Source organism: Leucoraja erinacea, chromosome 2 (genome assembly GCF_028641065.1).
Source record: "Leucoraja erinacea ecotype New England chromosome 2, Leri_hhj_1, whole genome shotgun sequence".
Classification (NCBI taxonomy): Eukaryota; Metazoa; Chordata; class Chondrichthyes; order Rajiformes; family Rajidae; genus Leucoraja; species Leucoraja erinaceus.
In genome coordinates this window covers 40,827,592-40,840,624 of record NC_073378.1, presented here as the reverse complement: position 1 = coordinate 40,840,624, position 13,033 = coordinate 40,827,592, and the positions used below count along the sequence as shown (strand labels likewise).

Sequence of the window (13,033 nt, the reverse complement as noted above, 5' to 3'; positions counted from 1 at the left end):
GATTGTGGATGATCAGCCATGATCACATTGAATGGCGGTGCTGGCTCGAAGGGCCAAATAGCCTACTCCTGCGTCTATTGTCTATTGTCTATAATCTTTAACCAAAAAAACATTCCCTCTAGTTTTGCTGAGGTCTGCAGTGAGGATGGGTTTCCCTACTATTTTATCCACATGCCTCATAAGTTTAGTTTAATTTTGTTCATTGTCATGTGTACCGAGGTACAGTGAAAGGTTTTTTTGTTGTGTGCTATCCAGTCAACAGGAAGACTGTACATGATTACAATTAAGCCGCCTACCGCATACCTGTATATAAATCTCCCCTCAGCTTCTTCTGTTCCAAGAAAAATATGCTCAACCTTTCCAATCTTGTATGGTGAAGTGATTTTTATCAACATCGCTGGAATAACTAACTCAATATATAAATTTTGCTCCTTTTTTCTGTTCTCTTTTAGAGTCATAGATAGTCGTAGAGTCATACAGTGTGGAAACAGGCCCTTTGGCCAAATTTCCCCATACCCATCTACACTTGTGCAATCTACCTGCATTTGGCCCATATCCTTCCAAACCTATCCTACCATGCACCTGCTCAATTTTTTTTTTTTATGTTGTGATAGTACCTGCTCCAACTATCTCCTATGGCAGCTCGTTCCATATACCTATCACCCTCTGTGTGGAAAAAGTTGCCCTTCAGGTTCCTATTAAATCCTTTGCCCCTCATCTTAAACCTGTCCTCTAATTCTTGACTCCCCTACTCTGGGTAAAAGACTCTATTTATTCTTCTCATGATCTTATACACCTCTGTAAGATCACCGCCCAATCTCCTGTACTTCAAGGAATAAAGTCCTAGCCTGCTCAACCTCTTTTGCTCAAGCCCACGAGTTCTGGCAACATTCTCATTAATCTTCTCTGTATCCTTTCCAGATTAACACCATCTTTCCTATAATAGGGTGACCAAAACTAAACACAATACTCCAAATGTGGCCTCACCAATGTCTTGTACAACTGTAACATAACCTCCCAACCTCTATACACAATACTTTAACTGATAAACATCAATGTACTGAAAGCTTTCTTGACCACCATATCTAACTGCCACTTTCAAGGAACTATGTACCTGCACTCCCAGATCCCTCTGCTCTACAACACTGCGCAGAGTCCTGCCATTCACTGTAGGTCCTGCATACAATGTAACACCATGCTGATTATCCCTAATCAGGCCTTGTCATTCTAAATGCATATATATCTCATCCTGAGAATATGCTCTAGTATAACATGCTAACCATTCTCTAGTACCTTTCTGACCACTCTAGTCATTTTCATGTCATAAAATAGTTATTATGTTCCCAAAGAAATCCTTTAATTATCAAACACACCTCAATTAGATAAATTATTGTCTTTCATATTCAAGGAAATGCAGGGCTAACCTAGGAAAATCAGGCTCATTATTTAATCTTTTTATTTCTATAATCATTGTTAAACAGCCAGACAGCCAACAAGATCCACGATCAGTATCTCCTTCTTGTTGCAGCATCCAGAATAGATATTTTATTTAATCTGCTCTGGCAGGAATAATTTTAGCACCAGTAATAATACTGGGTAGTTGGCAATCAACCATTAGTTTTATTTATATAAACAATCCATTGTCAACAATGTGCTTCCTTTACAAATTAAGGAGTGATGTCAAACAAGAAACTGTGAACTTTTGTGAACCAAACATGCTTTTTACATAAATTATTATCAATGCTGCCTGTGGGTCTATTATGAGTGTAGTACTGTAGTATAATGGAGATACAATAGCATCTCCCCACAATTTACTGCCTGCAAGTAACACGTTTGGCTTCATATGTGATTTTACTTTCTCAGAACTGATCTCTAAAATTATTTATTTTTGTTGTTTTTGTTTATGATATATTATAAATATTATATTGTGTGCAGGCCTGATCTACTATTGCAAGTAAATTGTTCATTGTTCCTTTTTCGGGGCGTATGACAATTAAACATTCTTGACTTTTGATTCAATTGAGTTATTTTTGTTTAAATCTGGTAGGAGATATCCTGTCGTAGCCGGATTACCTCTTGCTGCAGTCTCCGCACTTGCTAGACGGTACCTCTCCCACGGATCGTTACGCTGCTGTTAGTTACCCATGCTCAGTGTTGGCTCCGGGCACACTGCAGCTCGCGAGATGAGCGCTTGGACGGGGAGCGAAGGGAACCGGGTGACTGAAGGCGCTGAGGTAGGGGAGGGGGGAGTGGCTCTGATGCACGGATGCTCTGAGCCTGTCACTGCCGTCAAGTGCTGCAGACTGCATTAAAGGGAGCAGAGAAAAGATAATGTACACACCCAGCACACTACGAAGGAAAGATACCACGGGCGTCCTGTAGGACCCATGTAATACGTTAGGCGAAAACGGAGTATTTTTTTCTCTCTGTGTTGCAGGATTGCAAAGAATATGAAATATGAAGCTTTTGCCGCGTCAGATTTCCTTGGTATCTCTGTGTGGACTAGTCTATCTCGTTCAATACAGCAGCGCCAATAGAAACCCCGGTAAGAATCTCGGCTGAAAGCAGCATCTTTGAATGTTGAGTCAATTCTCTGGATGGGTGTATTTTTTTATATGGGGATGAGAATGAGAGCTGATTTAAATGGGGGGGGGGGGGGGGGGGGGGGTATTATTAGTGAGAGAGATGTAGAGCTGCATGATTTTGTGTTTCAACTTGGGGTGACGATGTACTGGGACGAGAGGTTTAAAGGGTTTAACGGAGAGGCCAACTGATAACTGCAACTCACGGCAATGTATCCGGGAATCGTGCACATTGCAGGTACGGGCGAAGGTGACGACGCCTCGAGGAGGAAGGCGGCGGCGGCGGCGGCGGCGGCGGCAGCGGCGGAGAGCTGGGGGGAGCACGGCTTGAAACCGCCTCAGACATCCAGCCCGCTTCGGCTCATTGCCAGCGGCCGGGTGGGCCTTGACACCCGAGTGAGAAGGACACGGGAACGCGCAGCCACCCACCCGGTAAGTGTCAAAAGTCCGGCTTCATTGTATTTATTTGGAATTTTAAAAAAATGTATACATAAATTGCACTCTCTGCATTACTAACCAACGCCCCATGGCGACGTTGACTGAATTAAAACCAGCAGAACCACTAAATAAATATTTGCAATCAGAAGGCTGGTTTGTATAATTCATTACATCAAATGCATTTGTTTTTCAACATTTAATTCCCCAACTCAGGCATACAAATGCTGTTCAAAACGGTTTTTGGTTTTAATTTGAGTGGCTTTATAAAAGTCAGCACTACAACTGCATGGCGAGTGAGTGCTGGCTCTGCACATTCTGCCAATGCATTTTTCACTTGGTGCGGTTGTTTTGCTCTCATCGTGCAGGTAACTAATTGTCGTTGTTTTGATGTTTGCAGTCCCCACACATCGCTCAAGCGACCTTCCAGATTGATGCTTTCAACTCGTCCTTCATTCTTGACGTTGAACTAAATCAGTGAGTATGTGCCAGGAGAAATCTAACGGCGGTACAGCATCAGCCCCTCCCTTTTGCGGGGACTTTTCTTGTTCTTTCGTCGTGCACATTTCCACCTTGACCCATCGACTTTAAAGTCGCTTTGGGCGAAAGTTTGGTAGAGATTGGCACAGTTAGAGTTGTGATTTTCCTGAACTGACTGGATTCTTGCGATGTTACTTATTTTTGAGGAGTGGTTGAAGCGGTCCAGGGCAATGGAAACAGCGAGTCTGTATGACAGACGAGCGTTGGGGTGAGTTGACCATTAAAACATAGAAAATAGGTGCAGGAGGAGGCCATTCGGGTCTTCGAGCCAGCACCGCCATTCATTGTGATCATGGCTGATCGTCCCCTATCAATAACCCGTGCATGCCTTCTCCCCATATCTCTTGATTCCACTAGCCCCTAGAGCTCTATCTAACTTAAATCCATCTAGCGATTTGGCCTCCACTGCCCTCTGTGGCAGGAATTCCACAAGTTCACAACTCTCTGGGTGAAAAAGTTTTTTTTTCCTTCTCACCTCAGTCTTAAATGACCTCCCCTTTATTCGAAGATTGTAACCCCTGGTTCTGGACTCGCCCAACATTGGGAACATTTTCCTGCATCTAGCTCGTCCAGTAATTTTTATAAATTTATATGTTTCTATAAAACCCCCACCCTCATCCTTCTAAACTCCAGTGAATACAAACCTAGTCTTTTCAATCTTTCCTCGTATGACAATCCCGCCATCCCCAGGGATCAATCTCGTGAACCTACGCTGCACTGCCTCAATCACAAGGAGCCTCAATCACAAAGATGTCCTTCCTGCCAGCGACTTATCAGGGAGTTTCTTCTGAAGAAAGGGAGATACAAGAAACTGCAGATGCCGAACTCTTGAGCAAATCACAACGTGCTGGAGGAATTTGGGAATCAGACATGGAATGGGCTTTGGGTTGGGACACTAACGACCCAACCAGAAAATTTGCCTGCCTATCCTCTCCCCAGATGCTCCCTGAGCCGCCGTATTCCGCTAACACTGTATTTTCTTCAGAAGAAAGTTCCTGGGAATTTTTGGCCATTACTTTTTAAAATCGTTAATTTCATTAAATCCATTAGGAAAACACTTGGAGCTGGGACACATTGAAACAGTTTCAGTAACTAATATGAAGAAGTGACTTAGTCGCTAACAAAATCTGAAAGGGATCAAACACAAACCAACAAAAAACAAGTGAAGAGAATGAAATTAAATGTTGAGAAATTATTGTATGAGATAACTGTGACGGTGTCCACACAAAGAGGTTTGGTACAGGGTGTAATTAATGCGAATAGCTTCACGGTAGTTACAGGTTGTTGTATTTCATTTGGTGTGCGGACAGCCGAGCTGTGGCCTCGAATTCTTTAAATTGTGGGCAGTAACACTATGCGATTAGTTTGAATGATTCATGAACCCCCCCCCCCGTGATTCGCCAGCCAAATTCCAAATGGCAGCACTTAACATAACACAGTGATCCCATTGCATAAAATAAGGATCAGAATTGTAGAAGACCACTGGCTTTCAGCCGTTCAATGTCAGTTCTAGTATTTCCTGGATGTATCCACAGGCAGGATAGAAGTGCAGGGGAGGACGGGTGACATTCCGCCTTCGACAGTAACTGGTCAGGGACCACTGACTGGGTGCAGTTGACGGGTAACACTGTGATTGAGTGCAGTTACGGACCTGAGCCCTTTTGCATTAATTATATTAGTACCTAAATGCTGTAGCAATTTTCCGATTTTAGTTTTTATACAATATGTATACTTACAATAACCTGGCCAAAGGCTTTTGACAGCAGTCACAAAGATCGTCGCACATTCGGGGGGTTCTTGGCCAGCCCAGTCTACTCCCCGTCGGGAACTCTCCCCACCTCCTGCGACGTATGCCCGGATTGGAAGTGGGGGTGGGAGGGGGAGAGGGTGGGGATGGCGCACGTTCGTTCAGCCCCTCATACCCTGCGGGCAGGGGTCACGAAGATTTGAGTACAAGACAGTAACGCACAGGGCTCGGACATTCCGGCTCATTTTTGTATTGTATTTGAATTGAAATGAATTGCACGCATTGACCTACATAACTCTCAGGCACTCTGTGCAAGACCCAGGTCGACAGAAATGTAACAAATTTGCCGCCCGCTCCCCCTGGACTCATTCTGAAAATATGTAATGATCTGTTTTATGAAAACGAAACACCAGGTTGTTCAGTTTATTGTTACGTGTACTTTTTGTTGTGTGCTAACCAGTTAGCGGAAGGGGAACAACTACATGATTACAATCGAGCCGTCCACAGTGTACAGATGCATGATAAAGGGAATAACATTAAGTGCAAGATCAATAAATAAAAATAGACACAAAATGATGGAGTAACCCAGCAGAACAGGCAGCATCTATGGAGAGAAGTAATAGGTGACGTTTCGGGTCGAGACCCTTCTTCAGACCAGGCAGGGGAAAGGGAAACGAGAGATATAGACGGTGAAGTAGAGAGATATAGAACAAATGAATGAAAGATATGTAACGATGATAAAGGAAACCGGAGGTACACAAAAATGCTGGAGAAGCTCAGCGGGTGCAGCAGCATCTGTGGAGCGAAGGAAATGGGCAACGTTTCGGGCCGAAACCCTTCTTCAGACTCTTCAGACTCTGAAAAGTCTGAGTGCAGCACTGAAGAAAAAAAGAAAAAGAGAAAAAAAAAAGCACCCACTGAGATTCTCTAGCATTTTTGTGTACCTTTGATTTTCCAGCATCTGCAGTTCCTTCTTGAACATAAAGGAAACAGGCCTTGGTTAGCTGTTTGCGAGGTGAGAATGGAAACCTGGTGTGACTTGGGTGGGGGAGGGATGGAGAGAGGGAGTGGGCAGGGGTTAGTTTAAGTTGGGGAAATCAATATTCATACCACTGGCTTGTAAATAAAGGCTGATTAAAGATTGTCCAAATGGTCTCAGGACTGCTCTCCAGTTGTTGGTGGGATGAAGATAGACACAAAAAGCTGGAGTATCTCAGCGGGAAAGGCAGCATCTCTGGAGAGAAGGAATGGGTGATGTTTTGGGTGGAGAACTATTCAAACTTCAAAATGTTGGTAGGATGCTTCAGTTGCCTTACAACAGCTGGGGAGAAACTGTCTCTGAATCTGGAGGCTATAATTGCATTGGCAATATTTGGAGGGAAAAACCTAATTATCGTTAACTAAAAAACAATATCTGTACATCTCAATAGGATCTGTTCCTTTGCTTTTGACATTTCCTGTAACTACTGTGTTTTTTAGTAAGCTAACTTTACTTGTTAGATGACTATAAATGGGGAAAGAATGTAGTGAAGATTCATTCCAAAGAATACTGCTTTACATGGATAAGTGCTGTTTGGGGACAGGACCATTAGCATCAACAATCCATGTTCTCCAGAGATGCTGCTTGACCCACTGACTTACTCCAGCAGTTTGTGCTCTTTTGCATAAACCAGTATCTGCAGCTCCTTCTTTCAACATTCTGAGCATTTTTACCTCAAAACCTCAGTCCAAATGAAGGTGGTGACAGTATTGTAATTAACCTTTTGCTGTATTTTTTAAAATATTTTTTATTCATTTAGCCTATTGGAGGGCAATAACTAGTAAAGGTATGTTTACTATGGAAAGGTAGTACAATCTCATTTATGTGTGCACAATTTCTGCCACGAATAGGAATTAAATCATGGAAACATTTCAAGTTCTTAAAATTAAAAAAAAAAAAAACCCTCATATTTCTCAACAAGAAATCAAAATACAACTGTGTGAAACAAGCCCTTCGGCCCAACTTGCTCACACCAGCCAACATGTCCGGTACACCCACCGCCCTTTGTGTGGAAAAAGTTACCTCTCAGATTCCTATTAAAGCTTTTTCCCCTCACCTTGAACCTATGTCTTCTGGTCCTCGATTCCCCTACTCCAGGCAAGAGATTCTGTGCAACTACCTGATTTATTCCTCTCATGATTTTATACACCTCAATAAGATCATCCCTCATCCTCCTGCGTTCCAAGAAATGGAGACCCAGCCTACTCAACCTCTCCCTATTGCTCAGACCCTCTACTCCTGGCAACATTCTCGTAAATCTTTGACCCCTTTCAAGCCTGACAATATCTTTCCTATAACATGGTGCCCAGAACTGAACACAATATTCTAAATGCGGTCTCACCAATGTCTTATACAACTGCAACATGACCTCCCAACTGTTATGCTCAATATAGACACATAAAGCTGGAGTAACTCAGTGGGACAGGCAGCATCTCTGGAGAGAAGGAATGGGTAACGTTTCAGGTTGAGACCCTTCTTCAGAGAAACTTCTATACTCAATACTCTGATGAAGGCCAATGTGCCAAAAGCCTTTTTGACCACCTTATTTACGTGTGACTGGACGTTCAAGGAACAATGCACCTGTACTCCTAGATTCCTCTGCTCTACAACACTCACAGAGCCCTACCTTTCACTGTGTAGGCCCTTGTCAGATGTTCCAAAATACAACACCTCACATTTCTCTGTATTAAATTCCATCATCCATTCTTCAGTGCACCTGACCAATCGATCAAGATCCTGCTGCAATCTTTCACAACCATCTTCACTAACTGCAAAACCACCCACGTTTGTATCATCAGCAAACTTGCTAATCTTACCCTGTATGTTCTCATCCAAAAAATTGATGTAGATGACAAACAGTAACAGGCCCAGCACCGAACCCTGAGACACACCACTACTCACAGGCCTCCAGTCCGAGAAGCAACCTTCCACCATTCCCCACAGCTTCCTTCCAATGAAGTCAATCTGCTATCCATTCAACTATCTCTCATTGGATTCCATGTGATCTAACCTTCCAGAGCAGCTACCATGCGGACTCTTGTTGAACGCCTTACTGAAATCTATGTGAGGCATTCAACAAACTCGCGTCTTCAAAAAACGAATTCAGATTTGTGAGACATGACCTCCCATTTGCAAAACCATGCTGACTATCCTTAATCAGCCATTGCCCATCCAAATGCCTGTGTAACCCATCCCTCAGAATACTATCTAGTAACTTTTCAACTACAGATGTTAAGCTCACCAGCCTGTAGTTCCCAGCATTTTCCCTGCAGCCCTTCTTGAAAAGAGGCACAACATTTGCCACCCTCCAGTCTTCCGGCACCTGTATTTAAGGACGACTCGTAAATTTCAACCAGGGCTCCTGCAATTTCCTTAATTTCCCACAATGTCCTAGGATATATCTGATCAGGCCCTGGAGATTTGTCTAACTTCAAATACAACAGTATCATAACCATATAACAATTACAGCACAGAAACAGGCCATCTCGATCCTTCTAGTCCGTGCCGAACACGTATTCTCCCCTAGTCCCATATACCTGCGCTCAGACCATAACCCTCCATTCCTTTCCCGTCCATATAACTATCCAATTTATTTTTAAATGATAAAAACGAACCTGCCTCCACCACCTTCACTGGAAGCTCATTCCACACAGCCACCACTCTCTGAGTAAAGAAGTTCCCCCTCATGTTACCCCTAAACTTCTGTCCCTTAATTCTCAAGTCATGTCCCCTTGTTTGAATCTTCCCTACTCTCAGTGGGAAAAGCTTATCCACGTCAACTCTGTCTATCCCTCACATCATTTTAAAGACCTCTCAAGTCCCCCCCTTAACCTTCTGCGCTCCAAAGAATAAAGCCCTAACTTGTTCAACCTTTCTCTGTAACTTAGTTGCTGAAACCCTGGCAACATTCTAGTAAATCTCCTCTGTACTCTCTCTATTTTGTTGACATCCTTCCTATAATTAGGCGACCAAAATTGTACACCATACTCCAGAATTGGCCTCACCAATGCCTTGGACAATTTTAACATTACATCCTAACTTCTATACTCAATGCCCTGATTTATAAAGGCCAGCACACCAAAAGCTTTCTTTACCACCCTATCTACATGAGATTCCACTTTCAGGGAACTGTGCACAGTTATTCCCAGATCCCTCTGTTCACCTACATTCTTCAATTCCCTACCATTTACCATGTACGTCCTATTTTGATTTGTCCTGCCAAGATGTAGCACCTCACACTTATCAGCATTAAACTCCATCTGCCATCTTTCAGCCCACTCTTCCAACTGGCATAAATCTCTCTGTAGACTTTGAAAATCTACTTCATTATCCACAACCCCACCTATCTTAGTATCATCTGCATACTTACTAATCCAATTTACCACACCTTCATCCAGATCATTGATGTACATGACAAACAACAAAGGACCCAACACAGATCCCTGAGGCACCCCACTAGTCACCTGCCTCCAACCCGACAAACAGCCATCCACCATTACCCTCTGGCGTCTCCCATTCAGCCACTGTTGAATCCATCTTTCTACTCCTGCATTTATACCCAACAGTTGAACCTTCTTAACCAACCTTCCATGAGGAACCTTGTCAAAGGCCTTACCAAAGTCCATATAGACAACATCCACTGCTTTACCCTCGTCAATTTCCCTAATAACCTCTTCAAAAAATTCAAGAAGATTAGTCAAACATGACCTTCCAGGCACAAATCCATGTTGACTGTTCCTAATCAGACCCTGTTTATCCAGATGCTTATATATATTATCTCTGAGTATCTTTTCCATTAATTTGCCCACCACTGAAGTCAAACTAACAGGTCTATAATTGCTAGGTTTGCTTGCTTAGAACCTTTTTTAAACAATGGAACAACATGCGCAGTACGCCAATCCTCGGGGACTATTCCCGTTTCTAATGACATTTGAAATATTTCTGTCATAGCCCCGGCTATTTCTACACTAACTTCCCTCAATGTCCTAGGGAATATCCTGTCAGGACCTGGAGACTTATCCACTTTTATATTTTTCAAAAGTGTCAGTATTTCTTTTACTTTGAAACTCACCCATAGCTACTCTACTCGTTTCCCTTACCTCACATAATTTAATATCCTTCTCCTTGGTGAATACCGAAGAAAATAAATTGTTCAATATCTTCCCCCATCTCTTTTGGCTCTGCAGATAGCTGTCCACTCTGTCTCTCCAATGGACCAATTTTATCTCTCGTTATCCTTTTGCTATTAATATAGCTGTAGAAACCCTTTGGATTTACTTTCACCTTACTTGCCAAAACAACCTCATATCTTCTTTTAGTTTTTCTAATTTATTTCTTAAGATTCTTTTTACATTCCTTATACTCCTCAAGCACCTCATTTACTTCATGCTGCCTATAATTATTGTAGATCTCCCTCTTTTTCCGAACAAGATGTTCAATTTCCCTTGAAAACCAGGGCTCTTTCCAATGTTTACTGTTTCCTTTCAATCGACCAGGAACATAAAGATTCTGTACTCTTAAAATTTCCCCTTTAAATGTCCCCCATTTCAGCCCATTCTTCCAACTGGCATAAATCTCTCTGTAGACTTTGAAAATCTAGTTCATTATCCACAACCCCACCTATCTTAGTATCATCTGCATACTTACTTTTTTTTTTGTTTTTGTTTTTTTTTGTTTTGTTTTGTTTATTTTATTAGAAGTTAATCTGCATACTTACTAAACCAATTTACCACACCATCATTCAGATCATTGATGTACATGACAAACAACAGTGGATCAGTACCTACACTATTTCTTCGGTGGTAACACTGACTGCTCTCAAGACTCTTCCATTGACTGCCCCAAGTTCCTCCGTCTTACTATCTTTCTCCTCGGTAAATAAGGAGGAAAAATACTCATTGAGGACCTTTCCCATCTCCTGTGGCTCCACACAGGGGTAACCGCTTTGATTCCTGAGAGATCCCACTCTCTCTCTAGTTACCATTTTCCCCCCTAATGTATTTATAAAAATCTTTTGGGATTGTCCTTAATGACACTTGCCAGAACTATCCCCTGGCCCCTCTTTACACTTCTGATTTCCTTTTTTCAGTTTACTCCTTAATTCCAAAAACTCATTAAGGTATGCACTTGATCCCAGCTTCCTATACCTGTCCCATGCATCCTTCTTGTTTTTCACCAATGCCTCAATTTCCTTCGTCAGCCAAGCTTCCTAACGTTTGCCTTCTTTGCCCTTTACAGGGATGTACATATCCTGAGCTTTTGTCAGCATACTTTTAAAAACATCCCACTTGGCTGATGTTCCTTTCCCCTCAAATAACCTGCTCTTGAGTGAGACCTTCTCTCATTCCCTCAAAGTTGGCCTTACCCCAGTTGAGCATTTTAACACATGGGTTCTCTCTGTCCCCATCCATAAATATCTTAAACCTAAGTGAACTGTGGTCACTGATCCCAAAAGGCTCCTCCACACACACTTCATTAACTTGCCCTTCCCAATTTCCCAATACTAGATCCAGTGCTGCCTTCTCACATGTGGGGGCCTCTATATATATATATTGGTTGAGAAAACTCTCCTGAACGCTTTTGTGGAATTGCACCCCATTTAAACCCTTCACACTATGATTTTCCCAGTCAATATTGGCAAAGGTAAAATCCCCGACTACAACAACCTTAGTGGACCTGCAGCTGCAGTAATCTCCGGGCATATTCGTTCTTCTAATTCCCATTGACTATTCGGGGGTTTGTTGTATCCCGCACAACTAGGTGATTATCCCGTTCTTGTTCCCCAGCTCCACCCATATAGCCTCACTAGACTGTAATGTCACTTCTGACCACTGCCGTGACATCCTCCTTAACCAACAATGCAACCCCCCCCCCTCCTCTTTTCCCCTCACCCCTGTCTCTCTTGAAGCTCCTGTACCCCAAAACATTGAGATGCCAGTCCTGCTCCTCTCTTAACCAGGTTTCAGTCATGGCCACAACGTCCCAGTCGCTGAAACCTATCATGCCCTAAGCTCATCTGCCTTACCCGTCAGGCTCCTTGCATTAAAATAAGGGCAGTTTAAACCAACCCTCCTTTTCGCGCTCTCAGCCTTTCACCTGCCTATTCTATTCTCTAACCTTTCCCACACCATCCTCCATACCAACTTCAAGCTTCTCACGCGCCTCTGTCCTGTACGAGATCCCACCCCCCCTGCCAATCTAGTTTAAAACCCCCCCCCCCCCCCACTTGTTGTTTTAGCAGGATGTTGGTACCCATCCGTAACAAATCTTTTCTATAATAGGGTGACCAAAACTGAACGCAATACTGTAAATGTGGCCTCATTTATGTCTTGTACAGTATAAAATAACCTCCCAACTTCTATAGTGCCCTCCATAATGTTTGGGACAAATCGTAAAAATCCACGCATGCGCAGAACATCGTTAAAAAAGGCGCATGCACAGAATGGTCTCCTCTCCTGCAGCACACATTTAGTAAACTTACCAGTGCTCTCTTTCTTCATAATGATGCCCCAAACAGTTGATTTTGGTAAGCCTAAGGTTTGGCTGATGTCTCCAACAGTTTTATTCTTGTTTCTCAGTTTCATAATGGCTTCTTTGACTTTCATTGGCACAATTTTGGTCCTCATGTTGACAAACAGCAATAAAAGTTTCCAAATGTGATGGAAAGACTGGAGGAAAGACTAGGTGCTG

The 13,033-nt window shown here is 42.8% G+C and overlaps 1 protein-coding gene across 10 annotated transcripts in view; it reads left to right on the top strand.

The window, feature by feature from the left end:
• Window positions 1-1,901: 1,901 nt before the first annotated feature.
• The window catches only part of adam22 (ADAM metallopeptidase domain 22), a 252,306-nt gene continuing 241,174 nt past the window's right edge, over window positions 1,902-13,033 (top strand). For 9 of the 10 annotated variants that reach the window (XM_055655426.1, XM_055655417.1, XM_055655409.1 and 6 more), the window contains exons 1-3: window positions 2,242-2,545; window positions 2,821-3,014; window positions 3,418-3,494. In XM_055655426.1, coding sequence (XP_055511401.1) covers window positions 2,458-2,545; window positions 2,821-3,014; window positions 3,418-3,494 — 359 coding nt within the window. In that variant the 5' untranslated portion in view covers window positions 2,242-2,457. The other variant, XM_055655349.1, reaches the window with a different exon arrangement.